General features: G+C 38.3%; 2 protein-coding genes across 5 annotated transcripts; both read left to right on the top strand.

Moving 5' to 3' along the window:
• The first annotated feature begins 637 nt into the window (after nt 1-637).
• Nucleotides 638-13,754, top strand: LOC107717867 (A disintegrin and metalloproteinase with thrombospondin motifs 8-like). Its single transcript, XM_016524746.1, has 9 exons — nt 638-1,496; nt 3,376-3,615; nt 4,596-4,728; nt 5,322-5,489; nt 7,517-7,815; nt 8,962-9,148; nt 9,321-9,493; nt 9,970-10,145; nt 11,357-13,754. The coding sequence occupies exons 1-9, from the start codon at nt 774-776 to the stop codon at nt 12,090-12,092; spliced, it is 2,835 nt and encodes a 944-aa protein (XP_016380232.1). The 5' UTR covers nt 638-773; the 3' UTR covers nt 12,093-13,754.
• Nucleotides 13,755-13,979: 225 nt separating this feature from the next.
• Nucleotides 13,980-25,932, top strand: LOC107717865 (zinc finger and BTB domain-containing protein 44-like). 4 transcript variants are annotated; one of them, XM_016524744.1, is made up of 6 exons: nt 13,980-14,176; nt 16,558-17,671; nt 18,678-18,762; nt 20,975-21,126; nt 22,167-22,467; nt 25,104-25,932. In XM_016524744.1, exons 2-6 carry the CDS (start codon nt 16,585-16,587, stop codon nt 25,444-25,446), a joined length of 1,968 nt encoding a protein of 655 aa, XP_016380230.1. In that variant the 5' UTR covers nt 13,980-14,176; nt 16,558-16,584; the 3' UTR covers nt 25,447-25,932. The 4 variants fall into 4 exon arrangements, with proteins under 4 accessions (XP_016380230.1, XP_016380228.1, XP_016380231.1 ...); XM_016524742.1 differs by having other exon boundaries at nt 16,554-17,671; XM_016524745.1 differs by having other exon boundaries at nt 16,554-17,671; nt 22,167-22,250; nt 25,104-25,216.
• The last annotated feature ends 456 nt before the right edge of the window (nt 25,933-26,388 follow it).

Below are 26,388 nucleotides of genomic sequence, written 5' to 3'. Positions count from 1 at the left end.
TTGCAGGCTTTAACTAAATCAAGGCCACCAGTAGAGTGAGGAACTCAGGGTTGTGTGTCAATTACTTGAAATAACACAAAAAAATATTGCAATTTGATGTGCACCAGACGTGATCTGCACGTAGGCTATTTGGAAAAACTTTTTTGAATGTTTTGATTTGTGGTTATAACGTCCAGCCATGATATATTCCGTTGTCACCTTCACAGCCCGCTGCTATCTATGAAAACACCATTTGGTCGTGGGTACATAGCGTTTCTTCCTATATTTTCACTGGTTTAACACGCTCTCTAGCATCTGGTTGACACTCAACACATACTTCGAGTGTCCTACAGCATTCCAGCCGGCTGTTATAATAATAGCTGTAAGCAAGACTTGCAGTAGTGAAAAGGGGCCGTGCCGGTAGCCCTATTGGATCAAACCAGTTTTTTTTCTTGCTTTGGCGCACGAGGGGAGGAGAGAGAATGAATATCAAAAATAAACCGCGTACGCTGGAGAAGCCCAAGACTGTATAAATACCAGCGCAAGAACATTCTTCGCTTACAAAGTGAGCCGGATGATGAGTGTTTTCTTACAAGACTGTTTCTATGAACTCTCGAGACTTAATTTGAATTCTTATTAAATCAATATTGATATTGTTTTTTCTTTCTTTTAAATTTCAGTGGATTATGTTAATCTGTATCTTTGTTTTAAAACAAAACTAGCTATCAATTGCTTCCAGTGCCGTTTTCTCGTTTTTCAACACAGTTTTGGATATTTCTGTATTCACCATTAAAATGGTCTCCACAGTTGTTTGTTATATATTTTTCTTAGTAAATCTTATGTCTCAGTTAGCTACGTGTGAGCTAAACGAGGAAGAGGAGACCGTGCCAGTAAACCTTACATTTAGAAAAGGTATTTTTTGGAGGAATGAAGAGAGACCGCGTTTTAAGATCAATGCATTTGGTCAACTTTTCCTGCTTGACCTGACGCCGGATAGCAGGTTCGTGTCTCCATCATTAAACGTCCAGCGCATAAATGCAAAAAACCTCCCAGCCGTTCTGTACGCCTCCGGGAGCGGAGGTGTCTTCAGGGATGTGACCCCGTCCGGAGACAGCGGCGCGGACCTCAGAGACTGTTTCTACAAAGGAACGGTCAACTCTGATGAGGAGTCGGTAGTTGCTGTCAGTTTATGTCACGGCATACAGGGTACTTTCATAACGCAAGGGGACGAGTACTTTATTCAGCCTAAAGCAAGTGCCAAGACCACCAGCAAATCTTTTCCGCAGGTGCACGTCGTTAAAAGGCGAGCCTTTTCCAGCAGCAGTCGCAGAGCGTCAAATATGATCTTTGATCAAGAGAAAGTTGACAGTTTTGTGAAAAAGAGCAACCTGAACTCTAGTGAAGACAAAGACGGCAAAGTGAGACGCGCGAAAAGATTCGTCTCAGCTGCGAGATACATCGAGACCCTGGTAGTCGCTGACGCTTCTATGACACGTTTCTATGGAGACGAGATAAAGGTGAGTCAAGCGTGCCTTTAGAGAAGTTGCAAATTACCTAGTTTTATTTTGAAAGGCATGCCCAATTGTTAATATTACATTCGCTCCATTGGGTGCACCAACTTCTTAGTTATCTAATTGATTCTGAAACGTGTATGTACAATTCAGCTACTGACCGACCTTTCTATTCATTTACTGAAGACTAATCACCACTCATCCGAGGGGCTTCGACAGACTACCTGGTGAAACCACTTAGCCTATACAGTATGAATAGCAATATGTATATTTAATTTTCCTATTTAATTTTATTTATTTATTTTACAAGCTTATATTTTTAGTCACACCCTTATACGAACAACTGACTGCAATATGTAGCTACACGGAATATTTGTAGACATTTTTACACACGTTTTAACTGTTGCTTATTTGCTATACCCATCTTTAATAAGGTACCTAAATAGATAATAATTCTTCTCACAAAGACCCATCAAGTCTTCTCAATAAGTTTTCCAGGTGACATTCAGTCTGCCATCTCTGAGCACGCGCAAGGAAAGTGTGCGTTAACACGTAAAACTGAATTTACCAAGGAGGGCATTTTAGGTCAATATACTGAAGTGTTGTAGGGAGCAAGGATCCTGTATCGAAAACTGGCTTTTTGAAAGTTTAGGCATGGTTTCTCTTGGTAGCGGATTTGCGTGATAGTTGCATGCAGGAGTTTGTTTTGAAAAGTGAAAGCGTCGGCGATTTCTTTCTCTCCGCGGTCGCTTGCAATGTGCTTCTCTCATGGAGATAGAAAGATCGGGTTGGAGTTGGATTGGAGTTACAGAACGCTTTGAACGAAATCTGTCAGTCCATTCCACCTACATTATATAGTCCGGTTTTAGGACTATGCGAAGCTTTATGTAAATAGAAATAGGCTATGCTAACAGAAATCCATCTTTCTGTATATGAATTACTTATTGAATTATGTTAATTAAAAAAACATTTTGTTCACTGCTACCCTTTAAGATTTGTACAGAAGTAAACATTAAAAGTAGGGATTAGGGAATAGGCCTATGTGTTTATCCCTTTAACTGATGTGCCGCTAACTATATGACTGTACTCAAAACAGCTGTCATGTGCTGGTTCACATTATCAAGGAGTTCAGGACAAAACTGTCATTCAGGGGCACATTTCCATTCTAGTCGGTCTTTATTCCCATGTAAAACTGCAGCTGTATTCACAAGTCGAAGTTGAAGTATCAAGTTTTTAATAAAGGCTAAAACGAATTAGCCCTTAATGATCGGTCTATTATTTAGACATGAAAAGTAACATAAATCAGGCAAACCACTAAAAGCTTGTGGTTTGAGGGTGACTGTGGGGTTGGTTATACAGAGTGTAACAAAATATGAAACTTGTCTGTGAATCAGAGTGGGAGAAAATAAAATACAGAAGAGGGCGAAAAGAACATCTGGAAAAGAAGGACATCCAGGAGTTGTTTGCGACCCATTTTATTGATAGAAAGAAGAACAAATGTTTAAATGTCTTGGTCCCATAGGCCTACAGATTTGGGCCACCACTTTATTCTCTCCCCCCAAAATGTATGGTCAAGTTTAATGAAGAAAATACTCACTGAACAGCTGTCTTTGCTGATCCTATTATGATATTTGTGACAGCTGCATTATTTTAATGCATATATTTAACATGGAACCTAAAATATTGTCAAGTCATAATCTCCCAGTGTAAGAAACTGAAAACAGTCAATCAGACAATCATCTAGTTTTAATGCCAAAAATGCATCATGTTTTTGGTACTGTATATCCAGGGTTGTATATTTAGTATCTTTGAGATTTGTTTACGCAGTGTATCTGCAGACCATTTTTGTTTGATTACAACATTTTTATTCTCTTTCTTTCTACAGCACTACCTCCTGACAGTGATGTCCATGGCAGCACAGATCTATGTGCATCCTAGCCTGAAAAATGCTGTTAGTCTGGTGGTAGTGAAGATGGTGGTTGTGGAGGATGAGGAGGTGGGTCCTGAGCTTTCAAGCAACGGTGGTGTTGCCCTGCGCAACTTCTGCAGGTGGCAACAACTTTTCAACCCAGGCAGTCAGAGGCATCCTGAACACTATGACACTGCCATCCTGTTTACTAGAGAGGTGAGAAACACAAAACAGAGACTTTTTAGAACAAAGGAATCAAATTTAAATGAAAAAATCAACAATAACTGACATGCTGTAGAAAGAAATTCATGTAAGTAACCCGTGTTCAAACGATCAAATGTGTTTTGGGCTTAAAATTATGGCACAACTGGACATTTATTAGCAGATTTACTTTTAATACTAAAAATATATAGGTCATTTAATTAATTTTTCCATCAGGAAAGATGGCGACTATTTCTCCCCAACATTTCCAGTCCACACACATTTTACAGATGTAATTACCTTCAGCTTTTGATTAACTCACTTGGCTACCACTTTTCTAAAACAAGACATAATTTCATTGAGTCAATGACAGGGTCATGATCACAATGCTCAGCAGGGAACCCCCTGTCCAATCTTGGAGACAGCAAGCACGAGATTGTAGCTCTGCCAAAAACCAGAGGGTTAGCACCGGATAAAATAGATGTAGGAGAAACGAAAATTTGGCTGGACATCCAGCCGAGAGCAACACAACAGAACGAAGAGAGATCTCAGTCCTGCTGTGGTTAGATGGAGAAACAGGTGGTTTTCATTTAGCGGAGGAGGTCTGGGTGTCTCTGGTCGTCTCACATGGCTTCCACTGAGACATCTTCCCCAGTCAAGGTTATCCCTGTCTAGACAGGGAAGTGCTGGGCAGGCCCTTTGGTCTACATGTGCTGTGTGGTCCAGCTATCTCACAGTTAATTTTCCCCCTCTTGCTTTTTTTCTAGTACGCAGTCTGCCGTGTATTTGCTTCATTTTACGATGGAAACACTGACAAATATGTTTTGCTGGCAAGAGCCTGCTTGGGGAAAAAAGGGCTGTCTGGAACTAATGGAGCGATGTCTGGATATCAGTGTCTCAGATGTGTCCCCCTCTCCTCTACTCTCACTTCTCTTTTTTTGTCTCACATCTCTCTGTCTCATTTGCTCACTTGACTCTCTCTTTTTTGACCTCAGGATATTTGCGGATATAAGGATTGTGACACTCTGGGTGTAGCTGATATTGGCACTATGTGTGACCCCAAAAGAAGCTGCTCAGTCATAGAGGACAACGGCCTTCAGGCAGCTTTCACTGTGTCACATGAACTCGGTATGTTCACACACATGACCAGACTCCATGTCTGTAGTTTGACATCTCAGCCTTACCGACTGTCTGGACAAGAGCATGTGTTCCAGACTGAGTCATTAATTAATGTAAGCCAGCTGTTTTCAGCAGCTAAAATATACTGGGAACTTTGTGTTACCATTAGGCACGTTGATGGATCACAAATTCTAATCGAATCCATCCATCACATGATATGTCGACTAAATTCAATTAATTTCATATCAATATTTAATTGTAAAATGATGAATCACATGTCAATATTTGATGAGAAAATAGAAGATAATTCAAAGACCAGTAAATAATCGAATAGACTTACGTAGACTGTCTGAGGTACAGTTCTTGTACAGTTCTTCTCCATTGAATAAGCACCAAGTTGCAGTAGTAGCTGCAGTGTTGTTGTCTGTTTGATTGGAAATGACACCCTCTAGAAAGGCAAAAAGCACAATGAGCACCAGTGATAAACATCAATGAAAAATATATAGAGCTCAGTCAGCTCATATGGAGGAGCACAGCAATGTGGAAAAATTATTACACTGTACAGGTGCAGTACATCTTTCTATTTTCCTCTCTTTTTTCAGGCCATGTACTCAGCATGCCACATGATGATTCTAAAATCTGTGAGAAGTTGTTTGGGCATCTCAATGGACATCATATGATGGCTCCTTTCTTCATTCACCTCAACAAAACTCTTCCCTGGTCCCCATGTAGTGCACTCTACATCACAGAGTTCTTCGACAATGGCCACGGTATGATCCTTCTCTGTCTGTCAGGATGCTGTTTTAATCCTTTCCCTTTTTGAAAAGTTACAGTATATGTCAGTGAAAAAGAACTCCCTGAAATGCAATACCATTTGATTTGCTCCTGTCTTTCTGAGTGTATTTTTTATTAACAGCTGGTTTTCTCTCGGTTAACATTAGGTTTTCAGTTTTTGTTTGGTTTTGGCCTTAGAGCATAATAGCGCATATTTCCTAGAGACTCAGAGAGAAAAAAATGTCATAACATTCAGTTTTTAGACATTTTGCTAGAATTGTATATCTGTCATTCAAAAGTTAATGAAAACATGGCACAGAGAATCTGCTGTATAATTTTGATCTTAATGTGGGGTGAAAAATCTCTATAATGTAGATGCCTGTGTTTTATTAATTTACTTTCTTTCAGTGTTTTGCACGTTTCTTGTTTAAATGCCACTTCTGTCTTAACTTACTCCCTAACCACTAATAATGGGCTGGTGGGACCACACTCTGTAATTTTGCTGAGAGTGTTAAAACTAACAGTCTTTGCAGAGTAAGCTCACTCTCACTCTATCTACTCATGTACAGTATGAATATATACACTACCGTTCAGAAGTTTGGGATCAGTAAGATCCCTCATTTTTGATGTCTCCTGTTCTCACCAAGGCTGCATTTATTTAATCAAAATAGAGTGAAAACTCTACATTGTGAAATATTATTACAGTTTAAAATAACTTTTCTATTTCAATATACAGTATTTAAAAATGTCATTTATTCTTGTCTGGTCTGAATTTTCAGCAGCCATTACTGTAGTCTTCACCATGACACTCTTTCAGATCAATTTTTCTGGATTGAATAGAAAGTTAAAAAGAACAGCATTTATTTGAAATAGAAATCTTTCCGTCAAGACTGTCCATTAGGGATGCCTAATATTAACTATGATTCAAATACAACAGGACAATTCACAAAAAAGATTAACTCAGATAAGAAAAAGTGACAGCTCAGGAAATATGATAGACATATTTTCTCCAGTTGTTGATTTATTTCCGTCGATATCTCAGTCTACACACTCTCGTTCCCGCTCTTCCACTGACTCACCTTCAGTGACTCACACATTCCAGGTTTAACAACTGTTTTCCGTCACAGAGACAGTACGTGTAGCCAAGCACATGCCGTCTTTACTGGTTGCACTGTTGCTACAGGTACTGTAGACTATGAACTGATACGGCTTCGAGGCTGTTATTTTCTATTGTTGTTATGCCTGTATCCGTTTCACCAAAAGCCTTTCATTACTAAGCATTCATAACATTCATTTAGGTGTGTAAAGCTGTATTGAAACCTTTCCAAATTATTAATACTTAAGATGTTAAGGTGTCCTCAATACTTTAAGCCTAATTAGATTTCACAGTGTCAATCTCAGAAAAACACAAAGGGAGTCAAGAAGTCTGCGTAATTGTTTCAAGGCATTATACTGTCTCCATATCTTTATCCATATGGATAAAACTATGTTTAGGAAGAACATTTCTTACAGTTAAATGATACTTTCTTTTGTTACAGATTCAATTTTTTTTGTTTTAGAGCGAGCTAACTGAGGCTGCACAATAATAGGTTACATAATGGATATCTCCAGATGGGAGACTATTATGTCTTACGCACATTGGGATGAGAGGAGGTACAGTGAGATCTCTCAGCAATGAAAATAGTCTCCTCAAGCTAACGTGCACACCTGTTTTAGACTTGCTGTATGTAAGAGATTGTTTAAGCTGAAGTAAACACTCGGTCAATGGCAACAGGCTTAAGGAAAACACTGCAAACCACCTTATAAGCATAATATCATTTACGTTTATATTCATGAATTTGGGAGAAGCTTTTATCCAAAGCAACTTATCTTGTAATAAAGGTACACATTTTTTCAGTAACTGCTTTCCCTGGGAATCAAACCCGTGAACTAGGGGTTGCACTGTTTAAGCTACAGGAAGACAATCTTCAAGTTGAATTTGAAGCAAATAAGCTAAATAAAACCCTGCATGTGCATTCTTCAGGTGACTGTTTGCTGGATCCACCTGAGAAGAGCATCCCTTTACCTACCGAGCTCCCCGGCCGTATGTTTGGTCTGGACCGGCAGTGCCAGCAAGCTTTCGGGGACGAATATACCCACTGTCCCAATGCCCCTGAAGATCAGGCGTGTGCACAGCTGTGGTGTCGAGAGGAAGGAAAGATACAGTGCACGACCAGGAATGGAAGCCTTCCCTGGGCTGACGGTACTCCATGCGGGGAGGACAGGAGATGTCGTGAGGGTTCATGCATGTCGAGTGCACTGGAGGAGGCGGGAGAAGAGAAGGTATGCATGCCCAGGAGGATGTGTGTATGTGCGTCATCCGGTTTTATCACACTTTTACCTGTCAGCACGTATGCATCTAAAACACCCATGTACAGATTTACAGGCGCCACTATTAACAAATATCTGACACTGCAGGTGACGCTTGCGTATGGCCTCTTGTGCATCACCCTACTCTTCCTTTTAAAATTTGTAAACATTTATGCATACTGTCTCAATGATCTCTTCTGTCTCTCTCAGATTATTCACAACTTTTACGTATTTCCCTTCCTTTGACATTAAAGATGACCAAGATTCACCATAGTGTTTACATGTTTGAAGAAGTCTTAGAGTGTTTAGAGCCAGACTGTTCTTTTTTTTATCCTTCAGAAAAAAACTCATTCCTCCTCTTGGATTCCAACCAGCTGAGCAGCTTAAAATAATCAATCTACTTTAAATTCAGCTTCTAAATGCCAGAGAGAGAGAGAGAGAGAGAGAGAGAGAGAGAGAATGAGTTTATATAGAGGGAACCTTTAAAAAGCTCAATTATTTTTGAGCCTTCCATTAAAGATGCAGTTGCAATGTATTCAGCAAAGCCTCTTAAAAAGTGTGATTATATTTGGTGTAGTGTGTTGAAAAAAAAACCAAGCTTGTGATCCCAGACGGCCTGGCTGTTAGAAAGCATCCCTCAGCCAACTCATAAAAAACCCTGACAGAAATGCAGTGTGGTATGCTCACATTCCGTCAGCACTACGCTTACTGGAAGTGATGCTTAGGAGCACTTTGCATAGCAAAAGTGACAGTAAAGACATTTATAATGTTAAAAAAGATTTCTATTTCAAATAAATGCTATTCTTTTGAATCTTTCCACACAGTTTCCACAAAAATATAAGCTGTTTTCAACAATGATAATAATAAGAAATGTTTCTTGATCGGCAAATCAGCATATTGGAATGATTTCTGAAGATCATGTCACACTAAAGACTGGATTAATGGCTGCTAATAAATTCTGCTTTACCATCAAAGGAATAAATGACATTTTCAAGTGTATTGAAATATAACAGTTATTCTAAATTGTAGTAATATTTAGTAATGTTACTTTATTTTTTTATACAAGGTGCTATATATTACAGTGAAATGTATATCTAACTGCCTCTATTTGTGTTCTAGGTGCCAGTCAATGGTGGCTGGGGAGAGTGGGGCCCTTGGGGGCCGGGTTCACGGACATGTGGTGGGGGTGTGGAGTTTTCTCACCGCGAGTGCACTGCTCCAGTGCCACAGAACGGGGGCTCGTACTGTGTGGGACAGAGGGTCAAATACCAGTCCTGCAATACTCAGACATGCCCAGAGGACCATGGTAACATTTTATAAATAAACCTCCATACACACACTGGGTGGCAGAGGTCACATTATTGAGGGCTAGAGAATGAGTGAGGGGAGTGAATGAGGTCAAGAGATCGAAAGACTATGCATTTGTTATAATCACATTATTCTTAGTGGTGCACCAGTGACCATTTTTTAATCCACAGGAAAAAGCTTCAGAGAGGAGCAGTGTGAAAAGTATAACACTGACCGTTATTTGGACATTCAAGGAAACATGAAGCAGTGGATCCCCAAATATTCCGGTGTCTCTCCACGAGACCGCTGCAAACTCGTCTGCCGAGCCAAAGGGAGCAATGAATTCAAAGTTTTTGAAGCTAAGGTGCACATCCGCTGAAAACGTTTTCTAATCTGATCAGCAATAATGACAACATGTGAAAGAAATTTTAGTCTCTTCTGTGTATGTGCCTGCTCTAAAGCTTTACTAAGACGTCAGATGATCTCTTTCTTAGACTTTCCTCTTGCCACAGGCCCATTGATATCTTTACACTCCCACTAAACTCTCATGCATGAAATATTTTCCCTGTTGTAAAATGTGAAACCTGAGCACCCTAACCCTACAGTCCAGCTACTTGCTTAAGCTCTTGAGTGCACCTCTGTAACTGATATTTCAGATACAGTTGAAATGTACTTGGTTTTGCGTCATCCGCCCAGAGTTTTTGCTATTCCGCTTTATGTGGAATAGCCATTATGTTAGAACAGAATACACTGGAGCACTTAGGCTGCCACTGCAATAAAAGTGTTTTGTTTATGGTTTTCTGTCTATTCTAATGCTGATGTTTCATATGTGCTGTGCAGGTCGTGGATGGCACCACCTGTGGGCCAGACACCACATCTATCTGTGTTCAGGGCCAGTGTATCAAAGCTGGTTGTGACCAGGTGATAGGCTCCAATGAAAAGCTGGATAAGTGCGGTATCTGCGGAGGTGACGGTACGAACTGTAGGAAAATAAGCAGCTCATTAAACAAAGCTACGTAAGTATAGATTGTATATGTAAGCATTACTAATGCCATTTAAAATGATGGAACAAAGGTGTGAGCTACTGATATAACTGAATATATCCATAACAATATTATAATGTACAGTATGAAAAATGGATATTCAATGGAGATTACCAGTGGAACAGTGTTATTAAATTATTCTGTTTTTTATAGATTGTCTTTAAGTGAGCTAAGGTAGTCTAAATGTAAAAAAGGGTAAATGATCATGTACAAATGAAGTATCCAATATAATATTGATAAATTAAAAAATTCCGAGCTCCAGAAGGGGGTTTTCACAATGATACCATAGAAGAACCATTGTTCTGTGAACAGTTCTTAAAAGAAAGTTTTTTGTCTTAAGGTGTGGTCACAGTAGTAAAATTGCAACGAAATTTTGCAAACAAAAAAAGTCCATTGTCTATAGAGGGTTATGCCCGCTGAGTGGCAGCATTAGTGTTCAGCTTGAATGCAGTGAAAACAAAATGTAGTTTCTACAGAATATATTGAAACAACCAAAATATTCATTTGGGTTCTCGTCACTTTTGACATAATGTCATTTCTGCCTTTAACAAGTTTTAGGGCTGGGTGATATGACAATACATAACAATGATCATCCATATTTGGATCTAGCTATATTGCATTTATAGTGTTGTCTAACAGATCAAGTATGCTACAGTATGTACATGGACACTGGTTCTCTGAGTCCAACTGCCTTTAATTTAATCAGTTAATATTTTTTTTACTCCCGTTTTCACAGTCTGGCTGAGTGGGCATGTTCTGTCACGAAAGTGACATCAATGCATATACCCTCTATTATCACTAACACAGAAATGTATGAAGCACCCTTCACACACAAGTCACTTTCAAAACAAGCAAGTTTTTATTGGTCAATGCGACAAATTCATGTGACCAACTTGAAAATGAGCAAAACCTGCATGGGAAAGTTTTTCGCCCTCACATAAAACTTGTGATAGAACAGATTACTATTGGAATAGTATCCTATTCAATTAGAAGGTGTACCACACCTTCAGAGTAAAGAACAATGGAAAATTCTGCAATGGAAAGATTCCATGGATGTTAAAGATATTTCATGGAACCAGAGATGCTAATAAAGAACCTTTCATTTTAAGAGTGTAATGTCACCCGATAACCAATATTGTACCGATATTCATATGATACATTGTTTGCCTATAATATCTCCACAGTATTGGCTACACTGATATTGTTACCATCCCTGCTGGGGCGACTAATATTGACATAAAACAGCGCAGCCATCGAGGCATCGCACACGACGGTAACTACTTGGCGGTAAAGGCAGGAGACGGAACCTACATCCTGAATGGGAATTTCTCAGTGTCTATGGCAGAGCAGGACATCCCAGTGCCTGGCGCCATGCTTCGCTACAGCGGCTCTTCCACCACCTTGGAGCGCCTCCTCAGCTTTCACAGACTTCGGGAGCCCATCACAATCCAGCTGCTGTCCACCGCTGGGGACACCTCACCCCCTAGAATCAAGTATACTTTCTTTTTGCCGAGGGATGTGCCTTTTAGCAAGCCTGGCACAGAGAGCAGGATTTCGCCACATGTCATCTTGCCCTTTGGGGGAGCTGACTGGGTCCTGGGTGAGTGGTCTGAGTGCTCCAAGAGCTGTGGTGCTGGATGGTCCAGGAGAAGCGTGGAGTGTAGAGATGGGGAGGGATCCTTGTCTTACCTCTGCGATGCCGACCTGAGACCGGCAGACATCCGGCCCTGTGGGGATCTGCCCTGTCCCATGTGGCAAATGGGGCCGTGGTCAGCGTGCTCACGGACTTGTGGAGTCGGACAGCGCCACCGCACTGTAGTCTGCATGGACTACACGGGCAAGATTCTAGAGCATGAGAAGTGCAACCCAGACAAGAGGCCAGAGGTAGTTGTAGCGGAATGTTTTTATCAGGACTGCTAAAGCTGACATTGTGTGCAGTAGTAGAGAATGAGGAGGTGGTGGCATCCGTAGTGACTGAGAAAAAGCTTTAGAAACAAGCTAAGAAGCTCTTGGGGATAGAGCATTAGATTGGAGATCACTTGTCAAGCATAACCAGGACATTTGATATGAGTTATTATCTATATCATGGTTTAGTCTAATTCTCTGTCTTTTAACCACAAAGGTAACCTCCCACGGAGATCTACCTCAGTCAATACAAGCTTCATAATGTTCACAGTTGTTTAGAGAGGAGTCCGTTGGAAAACATTTGCACAAACCTGCTGAAATTAGTCCAAATTAAGGTACCTAAAGATGGTCACATAAATGATTCAAGTCAGATCATCCACCTTTCTAGAACTGTCCACAGCGAACTGCATTTTAGTATCTTTATACATGCTAGACTAATTGATTTCACACATTTATTTTAATTGCCAGCTTATGTTTTGTAGCATTGAGTCTGTTTCGTATTAATATCTACTCCTTTTAATACTGGTGTCACCCTCAAAGGCTTTCAGATTTTTCATATTGCAACACTGGAGGAAACAGTATTTGGAAGTACAGTCCTTTACTAGTCTCACAATAGCTGTATGTGAACAACATACACAGATAAGAGCTGTTGGAATAGATACAAATATGCTAACTTTACCTTTAAAATGTTGCCTGGCTATGACTGTTGATTTGGATTAATGATTTTAGTTTGTAATGAAGAATCAAAGTGGAATTGCCTTTTCTCACACACTGTTGGTCTTTCTGTACATGAGGCAACAAGCTATCCCAGTTTGAGAGCAACTAAGACTACAAAGTGTGCCTTTAATTAATTAATTTCTCTATTGGCATCGACTGGTGCACATTACTTCAAAGGGATCATTTAATATAACCGATACTGGCATATGTGAGTTTACAGGAGAAAGTAATTTATTGCTAAATGTTCATTTAGAAGTGGATAATTACTGTATATTATTGGACACACATGTGCCCTCAAGATGATTGCAATGATTGCTAAGACACAAAAAGAGAAAATACATTTCCTGTGAAAGACACATTGAGATTGCATGAATGTTTTCAATCTATATTCTGTTAATTTGTCCTTACTCTTCCAAGCTTTAGTTGACACTGTATAAATGCATTTAAAAATCTATCACCCAGACACCCATTATAAGAAAGAAGAGAAAAACTAATCTGAATGTTGTTAATAAATAGTATGTTATTTAATAGGACAACTATAGGCAAACAGTTGTAACGCAGCAGTTCTGAGCAGACATGGCTGATATTTCTGAAATTTTCCCTTTAGCCGTACGATCACTGATATTTGTTACAAGAGCCGTTTCACATATGGCAAAATTACATTTAATTTGATACTTGCAAATCTTCTTAGCCTGTAATGTAATTGAACAAAACCTGTAAAAAATTAATATGAGAGAAAAGATTTGCATTCCATTTGAGTCAAAAGTATGCAAGTTTTGAAATGGTGCATATTTGAAACTAAAGCATTCTATCCCTTCAATGAAGGTCTGCACAATGCTATTGTTATAGCTTCCTTTTACAAGCTATTTATTTTTCTACCTTCAACACCTAATGTTTTTTTTTTCTTGATGCTGCTGTCTGTCTTATACATGATTGATGTAAGAATTTGAATCAATTAAATGTGTCTACAATAATAAAATTCTTCTTGATTCGTTTGTAAGGCCTCCATGTCAACACATTGTTAACCAATAGCTACATTGTTAGCTTAAGTGTACAAATGAATTCATAAACAGAGTTGGGCAAGTTACTTCCAAAATGCAATACATTATATATTACTAGTTACTGTCTTTTGAAAGTAATTAGTTACGTTACAATATTTATACATAATGAAATTTTGAACAGACTTATTTTTTATGATTTTGCTAATACAAACGGAGGCACTCGACTTCGTGATTTATCGGGATGTGACGATGCTGTCAAGAAGCGACAGTACTTCTGTGCAAGTGTCAGAATGCTAGCGGCTAGTTAGCTCGCTGCTGGATCACATTAATGCGCTTATAGTTGTCTTACATTTCAACGGATTCGTCCATTCTTTGTTACCGGTGAGCTGCACAGATATACATCCAACGCAAGTAATGTTTCGTACACTGTTGACACTGACGACACTGTTTTAGCCGTCGTCAGAGATTAGCTAGCTAGCCAATGAATGCAGCAGGTTAGCTGGACGTTGTTTTCGGACTCTGAAAACCGTAATGCATCTTCATTTTCTTGAGTATATTTTATGCACGAGTTTCTGATAATGTCACATTGTTAATGCGCATTGGGCTTTCATATATTAATCGTAACCTATCTCTCTAGTTTACACATCGCACAATAGCAGGCCACATCCAACCTGTCAAAATACGCAGTTTTTGGTGATTCAGAAATTCAAGTGTGCATCAGATGCATCCATCTAAAGCTTCGATTCGGGAGTTGGATATAAACAAGTGAGAATTATACTGTTACGGCTACTACATGGGAATAAATGTTTGCTATTTGATACATAAACAAAAGCAACTCGTGTGTAAAGCCACGCCCCTCTAACTTTCTCTAAGAGAGAATTTGACAGCCATCAATAAGATGCCATTGTCCCTTCCCGTAACTATTAATGAATGGGTGATGTCTGTAATTAAGTTTTTATTTTATTTAATATTTTTTGATATTGGTATGGCATTTATGATACGTTCCCCCTAAACGTCCCTTTCTAAAATATTTTAAGTGGGTAATTCAGGATAAATCTTAAATCGTTATATATTTTGAACCTGTTTTGGAAGCCTTTTAAAGGAATAGTTAACTTAAGAAAATTAAAAAAAATCTTATTCACCTTTGTGTTTTTCCAAACCGCTTTCTTCTAATAATGATGATGATATGATGAAAAATTGTCAAATTTTCATCCTTCCTAAAATATAATAGTTAGTAGTTGATTTATACTTATTTAAATATCCGGGTTGTAATGTATATTTTCTATGTAAGCCCATTTTCATCACGTAAAAAAAAAACTTTTGTAAATCATAATTCTGACATAAAAAGTCAAAATGATGACATACTAATTTATAATTAAGACATAAGTCATAGTTATGACATGTTGATAGTTGATATTTTGAATCTGATATTTTTGTCATAATGATGTCGTAATTTTGCCTTTTATGTCAATTTTGCTTTTTTGTGGCAGAAATGGGCTTCTATAATTTTGTTCACAGTACTTTTTTGCTAATTTTTTAGAATAATGTTGGTGTGGGCTATAAACCTTTAAAACAAACTAATTTAATTTATTTACTGTTAATAAGTTACTTGGTTAACTCTAATGTCCTTAAACGATGCATTTTATAAACATTTTCACAAAAAATGTGCAGTGGCAAAAGGATATATGACTATTTTATAGCTCTACGCGTTCATTTGTCCCTAAATTGTTGTAAAGTCTCTGTCACTGTGGAATGCATCTTGCCGTTCTAAGAATTGAAAGTATTATCTTTCTAAGAATTCAATGATTTTTTTTTTACTTACTTCTTGCTTACTTCATTTCCACTGCAGTTGCAAACATTTACCAGCGTGAGTCAAGGACCAGAGATGATCTTTTTCTCTCTAAACCCAGCCGGACTCATTTGGATATCCATATAGTTTAGACATATCTGCCATCCCTCTGTTAGCTGTCAGCTGGATCCAAGCAATGCAATATCAGTTTTCGGCAGATGTTATTTGAGGGAGTTTATTTGGGCTTGGAAATGTGACAAAATCAAGATTCCTCAGCTCTGAATCATTCTAAGTATGCGCTTGTGCTTTGTGTCATAAGGACCACTGGAACTGAAAAGTGCTGAAGGTGTAAAGCCGCGTGTCTTCTGTCTGTATAAGTAGCTTTGCTAGATCAGCAGTGAGGAGAAATTTTCCTTCCCAGTGACATAAGTGAGATGGATGAACTATTACTTGGGAGGAAAACATAAAAAATGTACAATTTGAAAAAGTCATTTTTTGCAGGTACTTTTTTATTATTACACACATAATATTTAATAAAAAATTTACAGTAGGCTGTGTGCAAGATATTTGGAGTTCTCATGTTTTTGCAATACTAATGTTTAACAATTAATCGATTGTTAAAGGGATAGTTCACCCAAAAATAAAAATTCTGTCATCATTTACTCACCCTCATGTTGTACCAAACCTGCATGGAAGAAAGAAAGTCATACAGGTTTGACACTTTATGAAATTATGTCGAGTTAATGTTGACAGAATTAAAATTTTTGCGTGAACTATCCCTTTAATTTGAATGATTATGAATATTCCTGCAAACTTACATCCCTACTTCAAATATTCAGTTACAGATTGTGTCATGTTTAGAACAACAACAGAACAAAAAGCTGTTGTAGCTCAATGGTATCCAACCATGTAAACATAACTTGCTTTTATTAGCCATTTTGTTGCACTAAAGTATCTTATTCTTTCCAGGCAGTCCAGACTCCTCTTCCTGCTGTGAAGGATGGGTGTGAAAACCTTCACTCACAACTCCCCCAACCACAGCCAAGAGCTTTTAGATAAGCTCAACACCCTACGCAGTGAGGGCCACTTTTGTGACGTCACCATCCGCGTACAAGGCCAAATGTTCTCGGCCCACAAGGTAGTGCTAGCCTGCTGTAGTGACTTCCTTCGAGCGAAGCTGTCTGGGAAGCCGGCTGAAGAAGACACTGTAATAGTAGGTGAAGATAACAAACATGTGCTGGATCTCCAACACGTGACGGTCGCAGGTTTCGCTCCTCTTCTGGAATATGCGTACACGTCCACCCTGTCCATTAGTACGGAGAATATCATCGACGTACTGGCAGCTGCTAGCTACATGCAGATGTTTGCGGTGGCCAACACTTGCTCTGAGTTCATGAAGTCCAGTATTCTGTGGAACTCTGCATCCTCAGCAGCAGGAGGTCCTGGTAGCACCCAGCCTCCAGTTTTACACAGACCCCAAGAGACCCCTGAAGGCCATGCGAGCTGCACCCTCGCCCCTGTAGATGCCCTCTCGCCGTCTCCGGTCTCATCCGAATGCAGCGTACCGGAGCGGCCCATTCCTGTGTGCCGCGAGTCTAGACGCAGGCGCAAAGGCTTTGCGAGCCCGCAACCAGCATCCTCAACCTCTCCGCAAGTCCCCAACCCCTCTCCCTCCTCTTCCTCCTTCCCAGAGAGTTCAGCGCAGGCTCTGGAACCATCTCTGGCCTTCTCCTGGACATACCCCTTTGGTGTGGACCGGCGGTTTGCGGCAGAAAAGTCAAAACTACCTGAAGGCCTCCTGGAACCATCTGGAGCACCGGGGCAGGACTCTAGTGGACGGGCATTGGTGGAGTATTTGGCCTGCGAGGGCCCACATGGCCTGGGCGTAGGGGGCGCAGCAGGGGTGGAGGAGGAGGAAGAAGAAGATGTGCAGGTGAAGGAGGAAAGGCTGAGTGATGAAGAAGTGCATGAAGAAGCTTCTCAACCAGTCAGTGCTCCACACAGTTCTCTGAGTGACCAGCAGACGGTTCCTGGCAATGAACACACCCAAGAAGATCTACTCATCAGCCCTCAGTCCTCATCCATTGGTAAGACTCTTTACTCTTTACCTAATAGTGATACCCTAAATTTATTTCGATATTTTGGTTCATGTGGTGTGACACTCGAAAAAGTAATGAAATGTATTAATTAATAATTCATGATGTTTGTAAAAAAATAAAAGATTTTTTAAAAAGAAATTAATACTTGTATTTAGCAAGAATGCATTAAATTGATCAAAGTGACAGTAATGACATTTATAATGTTACAAAATACTGTTACAAAAATAAATGATGTTCTTTTTAACTTTCTATTCATCTAATAATCCTGAAAAATAGCAATGACTGTGAATTAATAATAATTGTTATTATTTTAATAACGTTAATAATATTTGTGATAAGCTTTGCCATCAAATATGATATAATAGAAAACAAATATTGTATTATTTCACCATATTAGTTTTACTGTATTTTTGGTCATATGAATGCTGCCTTGGTGAGCAAGAGTCGTCTTTTAAAAACACTCTTACTAGCCCCAAAAATTTCAATAGCAGTGTATATTTCACAACACTTTTTGCAATTATGATGTGTTTTCATTCATATGAAAAAAAAAAATTCTTGATAGTTGCACATGACATTTAAGTCATTAAATTGAAACCTTCCTGAAAGTTCTTCCAAACCATAAGAAATCAACATGAATACAAAGAGTACATTTATAAGAAATGTTTTAGAAATCAAGTTTAGAACACATGTGACATTTCTTTATTGTAAGCACTTTCATTGTCATGTCATTCATGTCATTGACCCACGTGTTTAGTGAGTCAGTAGATTATCAAAGTCATAATTGCTGTTAACATTTCACTGGATCAACCTTATGTTTACTTAACTTTTAAATGTCATATTTACCTCATTTATCACACTGTTACTCTCTGATTGTTTCATGCACTTATGAGAACATTTGTCTGAGGCTGTATCCGTTTAAAATAAAAGTAGATGACAAAATATTAAGATTTTACTGGAACAGAGGTTCAGAAACGGCCTTCTGCTCTCTCTTCAGGCTCCCTGGATGAGGGGGTGACGGAGGGTCTCCAATCCATGCAGGGCACTCCAAACACTACTGGTCACATGGAGGAGGATGAGAGGTAAGACCCCTTTGGTGTCTGTGTTGTTTTTACAGAGTATCCTTTTACGACGTCTCAATTTTATGATTGAACTAAAGGGACCCTCTGAGGAGGGACATAATATTTTAGTCTTCTCATCATCGTCTTTCCTCATGTATACTTACTTATTAAGCAGAAGAGGCTTCTGTGATATTGTAGTGGCTATTCAGATGGGGATTTCTTGCCAAGAGGCCAGAGAAGCTAGTTGGCAGACTTTCTGGAAACTTCTTGGACCTGAATTTGCCTTTTGGAATACTGGAAGAATAGGGAAATGGTATGATGCAAAACAAATGGGATAAAAAAGACACTGCTTTCCTTCTTAGTAGTGAAGTCTGCTTTTATATGACAACTTGATATACCTGACTAAATGTCTTATATGTTAGCCTTAAACCTTTGTGGGCTGATCTCTGTGGATCTGTAGACAAAGGAAATAGTAGTGGTAGCATGAATACAAGTAAAATACTCAATAGGCTATTTGAAGACTAGTGTGACACATTCCCACCCAAATTTACATTTATTCATTTAAAGTGGTCATGAAATAGAAAATCTAAATATCCTATATATTTACACATATAAGGGGTTACAATAAAACAATACTAATAAAAAAGTACTACAATAAAAAAGTACTGCAAGTTTCATCCCAGTCGTGACATCATGGTTTTCCTCTAAATGTTGTAACACACTAAACAAGGAAGTCTGCCGAGCAGTCATGAGAGCAATACTGTTGTCTATAGGACTGTCTTCAAAAACTCTGCCCTTCTTTCTTTTTTGGACCACAAAAAGAATCATTTAAAAAAAAAAAAAAGTCCTATTTGTGCTTTTCCATGTAATGAAAGTATATGGCAATCAACATCAAGCTTTTAAAAAAGAAAGTATCACAGAGTGGTCACATGCGACACGTGATGTATATACCATGTTTTCTGCGGGTATATGATAGGGTTTGGTAAGAAACAGACTGAAATTAAACATTATTTAAGAAATATCCTGACTTTGCGTCTGTGATAACTCGCAACAACAAGTTATTCAACTCGGTTTTTAAAGTTATTCAACTACACATACTTTTTGAGGGGGTTTCTAGACGTTGTTTTTCCGTGTCCCATTTTTTATTTGTTACATAATGTTAAAGGGGTCATATGATGCGATTTCAAGTTTTCCTTTCTCTTTGGAGTGTTACAAGCTGTTCGTGAATAGATAAGATCCCTAAATTTGCAAAGACTAACCTACCTAAAATGGCTCGTTCTAACACGCCCCCACATGTCTACGTCACTGTGTGGGAAGATTTGCATAACACCGCCCAAATGTTCATGCAAAGAAAGAAGGCGTAACTTTATTGTTGCTGCCACCGGCGCCGCCATGTTGTGAAGACGCCGTGTTTCGTTGCGAAAACGAAACTACTTTGTTTGGCCTTCCAAAAGAGGACATGACTAGAAATCAGTGGTTAAGTTGTATTTACAACACCGTTCCAGAACAGTTCAACCCAAATATTCAGATGTGTGCAGCGCATTTTATGGAGGACTGTTTCCTGATCCTGGGAGAGTAGACTACAATGCCGGCTGTTCTGACTCACAGACTGTAAGTACGTTTTCATATTTAAAGAATTTGCCACTGATGATTCAAACGCGAGTTTTGAGCAGTGTAGAGTAGCGCTTGTTGTTTGTCATTTCTCTGATCACAAATGCAGACATGGTTTTATGTTGCAAAGCAACGCGTAAAAAGACAGTAAAAGTCATTATAATCCGTAATTATGTGGTTTTTTTGCCTTAAACCGCATAAACACATTTCATTACACCAAATACACAAAATAATGTTATTTTAAGCAACATCATATGACCCCTTTAAACTTAAGTTTGTTTCTAACCAAACCGTATTGTATACCCACAGAACACTTGGAATATTCGGCACATGTCTCGTGACCATTCTGTGATACTTTTGTGTCTTTTTTAAAAGCTTGATGTTGATCACCATATACTGGCATTAGATGGAAAAGCATGCACAGGACTTTTTTTTTTTTTTTTTAAATCTCCTTTTGTGGTCTGAAAAAGAAAGAAGGGCATACGCATTAGAATAACACAAGGGTGAGTAATTGATTAATTAATTTTCATTTTTGAGTAAACTATCCCTTTAATGACTACTAAGACTCTGTGTGCAGTTGGCTCATCTAATTTAGTCTCTTATCCTGTCACTCTTTCTTCAGGCTGGAGAATGTCCAGTACCCATACCACCTGTACATTAGCCCTTCCACTCGCCCAGGACTCAACAGTCCTGAACGGCCCTTCCAGTGCCCTACATGTGGCGTCCGCTTCACTCGAATACAGAATCTCAAGCAGCACATGCTCATCCACTCTGGTGAGAGAACCTCTGCTATTACTGGACTCGACATTGACAGGGGCATTGCATGTGAAAAGAAAGAGAACTTTTTTACATTTTGCTTTTTTAAAAGGGACTCTTAGGTCTGGGCAATAAACAATATCATATTGAGTCTGCAATAAAATAGATTTTTATAATGATAAGCTCAGGACATTTTAAACCTATGGATTAATCTAACAGTCTGTCACACTGCAGAAATAAACAACAGCAAATCGGTGCATGCCACTGATATCACAGATTTTATCATCTGCCATCGTAGATCATCAGTATCATACATACAACCAAGGTATTTTTTAATCTATGTTTCAATTAATGGTGAATGAATATCGTGATAAATATTGATGTCGTATGAAAGAATAGTTTTGGCCATATCGCCCAGCCCTACTGAAGAGTAAAAACACTACGTGACCTAATAAGATTATAGTGACTACAATATAGTGTTTGCAGTCCTTTGTGGATAACTTCTGTCTATGAGCATTTTGCTAATACTTCAGCTACTAAAACTTTATTGGTGAGTTGAAATGTTTTAGGATAGCTGACTTAAGCTTTCACACTAGAACATGGAAAAGCTTAATATCGGGCCCTGTATTACATAAACGTCTTGTTTGGAGAAGAAGACAACATGATTCACCCTAATCTCTTAGTTAGTTTATACAGAGATGGCGTTTTGTTTGCTGTTGAATGTCCAAACAGAACTCCTCATTACAGCGATTAGTTATGGACTGGTGAAAGCGATTGTATGCAATTGGTTTAGATGTGGGTTAAATGAACAACATACCTAACTTGACATACATTGCTAGATTGAACCTTCACAATAAACATTATTTGCATGAGCAGAATGATGTGTTTGGTTATTTTGTCATTTCTCAGCAGCAGGTGTAGCTCAGTTAGCACACAGCCTACTAAAACAAAGACACATTCTTGTTACGTTCCTTTCAGTCTCATTCAGCTTCAGTATTTGATAATTATGTCCTGTTTTCTGATATAGGAGACTATCATTTTTTTACATCTTTCTATAGGTATTAAGCCATTCCAGTGTGACCGCTGCGGGAAAAAGTTTACGCGGGCTTACTCTCTGAAGATGCACCGGCTGAAGCACGAAGGTAAACGCTGTTTCCGGTGCCAGATCTGTAGTGCCACTTTCACTTCCTTCGGTGAATATAAGCATCACATGAGGGTGTCTCGCCACATCATCCGCAAGCCTCGGATTTACGAGTGCAAAACGTGCGGCGCCATGTTTACCAACTCCGGCAATTTAATCGTACACCTGAGGAGTCTCAACCATGAGGCGTCAGAACTAGCAAACTACTTCCAGACCAGGTGAGGAAGAGCTGAACATTCTAAGAAAATATAGAACAAATTTAGTTTTGTACAGTCGGCCATTCATCCCATGTTGAGGTAGCAGATGCGTTTTTTGAATTGGGGGTAGAAATTATTTAACTGTATAGAAGAGAATATGTATTAGGTAAAATTGTAACACTTCACAATAAGGTTAAATTCGTTAACAATAGTTAACACATTAGGTGTCATGACCTAACAATGAACAGTACTTTTACAGCACTGTTAATACTGATTAATGTTTAACTTACAAATAAATAATGCTCACCAAGTCTAAATTAATTTGATCAAAAACAGAGTAAAATAGTAATATTGTGAAACATTATTACAATTTAAAAGAACTGTTTTCTATTTTAACGTATTTGAAAATGAATCTATTTCTGTGATGGCGAAGCTGAATTTTCAGCAGCCATTACTTCAGTCTTCAGTGTCATATGATCCTTCAGAAATCATTTTTATTCTGATTTGGTGCTCAGGTAACATTTCTTATTGTCAAAATTGAAAAAAAAGTTGTGCTGCTTAATATTTTTGTGGAAACCGTGATGCATTTTTTTCCCAGTATTCTTTGATGAATAGAACGTTAAATTTATTAGTCATAAGACATTTTAACAACTTCAAAGTCTTTCATGTCACTTTTATGCATGCTTGCTGCATACACATATTAATTCTTTGGCAAAATCTTACTGACTGCAAACTTTTGAACAGTAGTGTGTACATTTTTAACATTTCAATTAATATAAAGCAATTCATGTATTATGAACATACAATAATTACCAATGAACAGTAGTTTATAATTATTATAAATAATTTATAAATTAACATTAACCTAGATTAATCAGTTCTGTAATGATTGTTAGTTCATGATACCTAATGCATAAACTAATGTCAACCGATTGAACCTGTTTGTAGAGTATTCCTAATAAAACATTGTGTATTTTCAAAGAGAGTTGTAGGTGATAGGTTTTTCTCGTTGAGATGTGATTGACAAAATGCATCCATCAGATGAAATGTCTTTCCTGCTTAGTTTTAACAGGTTTAACGCAATTCAGGGTAACACCCAGTTGCATTGTACTGCATTTGGCAGAACTTACTTGATGAATAGAGCTTTCAGGAAATCACTGAAATCTCCTCCATTGACTGTCTCGATTAGTATTATGAAAAGTACAATGTTTATTTGTTTCTGACTAGCTTTAACACATGGGCATACACACCCTTCAGATTTCCTTTTATTCTATTCTTAAACTGGCACGTGTATCCTCCTAGATGTGTTCTCCAGAGAAAACCAACTAAGCGACTTTCATTTGAAAACAAGTATTTTCTAAATGGAATAATCATGGCTTTGATTCCATTTTGGAAGTAGCGAGAGTTGGACTGTGTATTAGGAAAAGAGGCACTGAGATGTAAACATTTGGAGCGAGCAGGGAAATCAATCCTACGTCAGCTAATTACTGCTGAATAGGTTTTTAAAATGAAGTTCTCAAAAAAGCTCAGTGGAATCATTGTCTGTATTTCAGAGGAGACTCTTCTGAGGTAACCTTCAGCACGGTAGCCCTTCATTAAAGCAGAGGGAAGGGAGTCAGGTGCTTTTATGCATTGAGTTCCTTCTACACATAGACTCCCTTACTTCATCCAACCGTTTATTTGGTTTAAGCCCTCTCTCTTAGGATCTGTGTTCTATTCATCTTTGTCAGGCACAAATAAACAGTGTCTATGCAAGTTACAGTGCTGAGGCAATAGTTTGACTCTGGCATGTGCTTATTAAGAGAGGGAGTAGTCGTGTAGTGTATCCCGATAAAGTTTTATGTGTTGTGATTGCAAGAAACAGCCAGCATTACGGCCATAGTTTTCAAAGTGCTTTACTTTCAGGTACATTTTCAGGAGTTAATTTCTAAGTAAAATTTTAAGAGGTGCAAAAATTCACAATTTTAAAATATATTTTAAATTATTGTTTGTAATAAAGAATTAATACCTGTCAAAGTTTTGCTTTGTGCAAGAGTGCAACGACTTGCTGTGAAAAAAATAGGAAATGATGTCATTAGTATCTAAGTCCAATTCATGGATTAAACCATCAGTGTTTGAACTGTGATTGCTTGCTATATCACTTTTTCTGCCAAGCCACAATCCTCAATCTAGTTTTGAATTTTGACTTTCGTTTAGATAGCTGCAGTGTTTTGCCAGAGGACATTTTGCCAAAATGTATTGTTAGACTTGAACATGCTTGGACTGGCTGTCCGTAATAAAAAAAATAAAAAAATCTAAAGAATCTTAGACTCATATACCAAGCTTGAAACACAATCTTGGATGAATCATAAAAACTTCTTTTTTTGACAAATAACTTTGTTTTGACCTTGCGTCTGAGTGGTTTGACATCCTCAGATTGTGGCTTCACAGAGGAGACTGAAAGCAATAACTTTTATTTCAACCTACTTTTGTGTTTTAGTCCCATTAAGTAAGTATTTTTCATGAAAAAGTTTGAGCTTATAGTGCTTAGAAACCAATGAAGGTACTACGATTCTAAAAGACGGTTGTAAAGATCATTAAACTTGTCGGTTTTACCTTAAGTTGAGTTAGTTTATGACTTTCTGAACATTGGCCCTTCTCTCCCTTTTTTGCCCTAGTGAGTTCCTCCTCCCAGACTACCTGAGTCACATGCAAGAGGAAGAGGGGCTGGGACACTTTGAGATGAGTGAGCAGACCTTTGAAGCTTCTTCCTCCTCTTCCTCGGTCCAAACACCAGTTATCTCTCAAGTTTCCTCTACCATGAACTATGACAACCACACTTCTGCACCTCCTTCCCAAACCCCAAACCCCAGGTCAAGGAACGGAGTGGAGGCCGCACAAGGGGACCACCCGAAGTCCACCGCTGCTGTTACCTCTCTGCAAGACCCAGAGGAAGACGAGGGAGAGAAGGAGAGAGGTGGAAGAAAGAAGAAGAGACTCGTGTCAATTACAATTGAGTGAAAACGTTCCATAAGTGTAAACATGTATAATAACAGTCAGTGTCCTGTTGCACATTCAATACTTCTGTTGTCGACGGTTTATTATACTCTCAGAAAAAAAGGTACCAAAGCTGCCATTGGGGTGGTACCATTGAAAAAGGTACACCTTTGTACCTTATTTATCCGTAAAGAGCACATATTAGTATCTTAAAAGTATTAGTACCTAAAATGTATATATTAGTACCTAAATGGTACATTTTAGTACCTTCTGAAAGGGTACCACCCCAGTGACAACTTTTGTTCTGAGAGTGTATGTTTTAACAGCTTATAAACTTGGTGTAATGCCTTTTAATTTGTGTAGGTTACTTTAAATTGTTGTAAAATCACATTTGATTTGGATTTACATACAAATCTATCTGAAAGAGTGATCATGGTTCTAAATTTAAAAAAGGAAGAAAAAAAACATGAAATAAAAAATTTGACTTTTTATTAGTAACCCATTAATATCTGTGACTAAAATGAATTTGTTCCATGGAAGCACATTTTTTTTATTTAATTATATTTTTATTCATAATTCATAATATAAATTTGTTTTTACCGCTTTGTGGTGGTCTGTCAAAAAGAATCAAATTGTATACCTTTTTTGCATTATGTTCAGCTATGACTGATTTTTCTTTTTATTATGCGACTTCTTTTTCTCCCATTTCATGTCTGCACCCTAACTATCGCAAACTGCCCCTTCCGACTGTAAACAAACCTGTTACAAACTGGGAAGATTCAATCCTCTGAGGACCGTTCCAAAAAATGTGAAAGACTGTGTTACTCCTTCCATGTGTGTTCAGAGCGGAAACAAAACAACCACGAAACCCTGACAATGGGTGGTTGTGCATTGACTGACTAATCTAATGTGCTTTAGTGTGTTCTTTTGAATGCGTGTATATGTGAAGAGTAGCCCTGTTTTCCT

This window comes from Sinocyclocheilus rhinocerous, unplaced genomic scaffold, assembly GCF_001515625.1.
Source record: "Sinocyclocheilus rhinocerous isolate Xijiao unplaced genomic scaffold, SAMN03320098_v1.1 scaffold1384, whole genome shotgun sequence".
NCBI classification, from domain to species: Eukaryota; Metazoa; Chordata; class Actinopteri; order Cypriniformes; family Cyprinidae; genus Sinocyclocheilus; species Sinocyclocheilus rhinocerous.
The sequence above is the reverse complement of the archived record's forward strand: the minus strand, read 5'-3'. Positions and strand labels throughout refer to the sequence as shown.

What these genes read in the sequence shown, in the direction of transcription:
- LOC107717867 (XM_016524746.1), top strand. Translation starts at nt 774, where the DNA reads ATGGTCTCCACAGTTGTTTGTTATATATTTTTCTTAGTAAATCTTATG. An exon ending in CACTGTGTCACATGAACTCG is followed by an intron (nt 4,729 to 5,321) that starts GTATGTTCACAC and finishes CTCTTTTTTCAG; the next exon opens with GCCATGTACTCAGCATGCCA. An exon ending in TCAAAGTTTTTGAAGCTAAG is followed by an intron (nt 9,494 to 9,969) that starts GTGCACATCCGC and finishes TGTGCTGTGCAG; the next exon opens with GTCGTGGATGGCACCACCTG.
- LOC107717865 (XM_016524744.1), top strand. Translation starts at nt 16,585, where the DNA reads ATGGGTGTGAAAACCTTCACTCACAACTCCCCCAACCACAGCCAAGAG. An exon ending in CACATGGAGGAGGATGAGAG is followed by an intron (nt 18,763 to 20,974) that starts GTAAGACCCCTT and finishes CTCTTTCTTCAG; the next exon opens with GCTGGAGAATGTCCAGTACC. An exon ending in GCACATGCTCATCCACTCTG is followed by an intron (nt 21,127 to 22,166) that starts GTGAGAGAACCT and finishes ATCTTTCTATAG; the next exon opens with GTATTAAGCCATTCCAGTGT.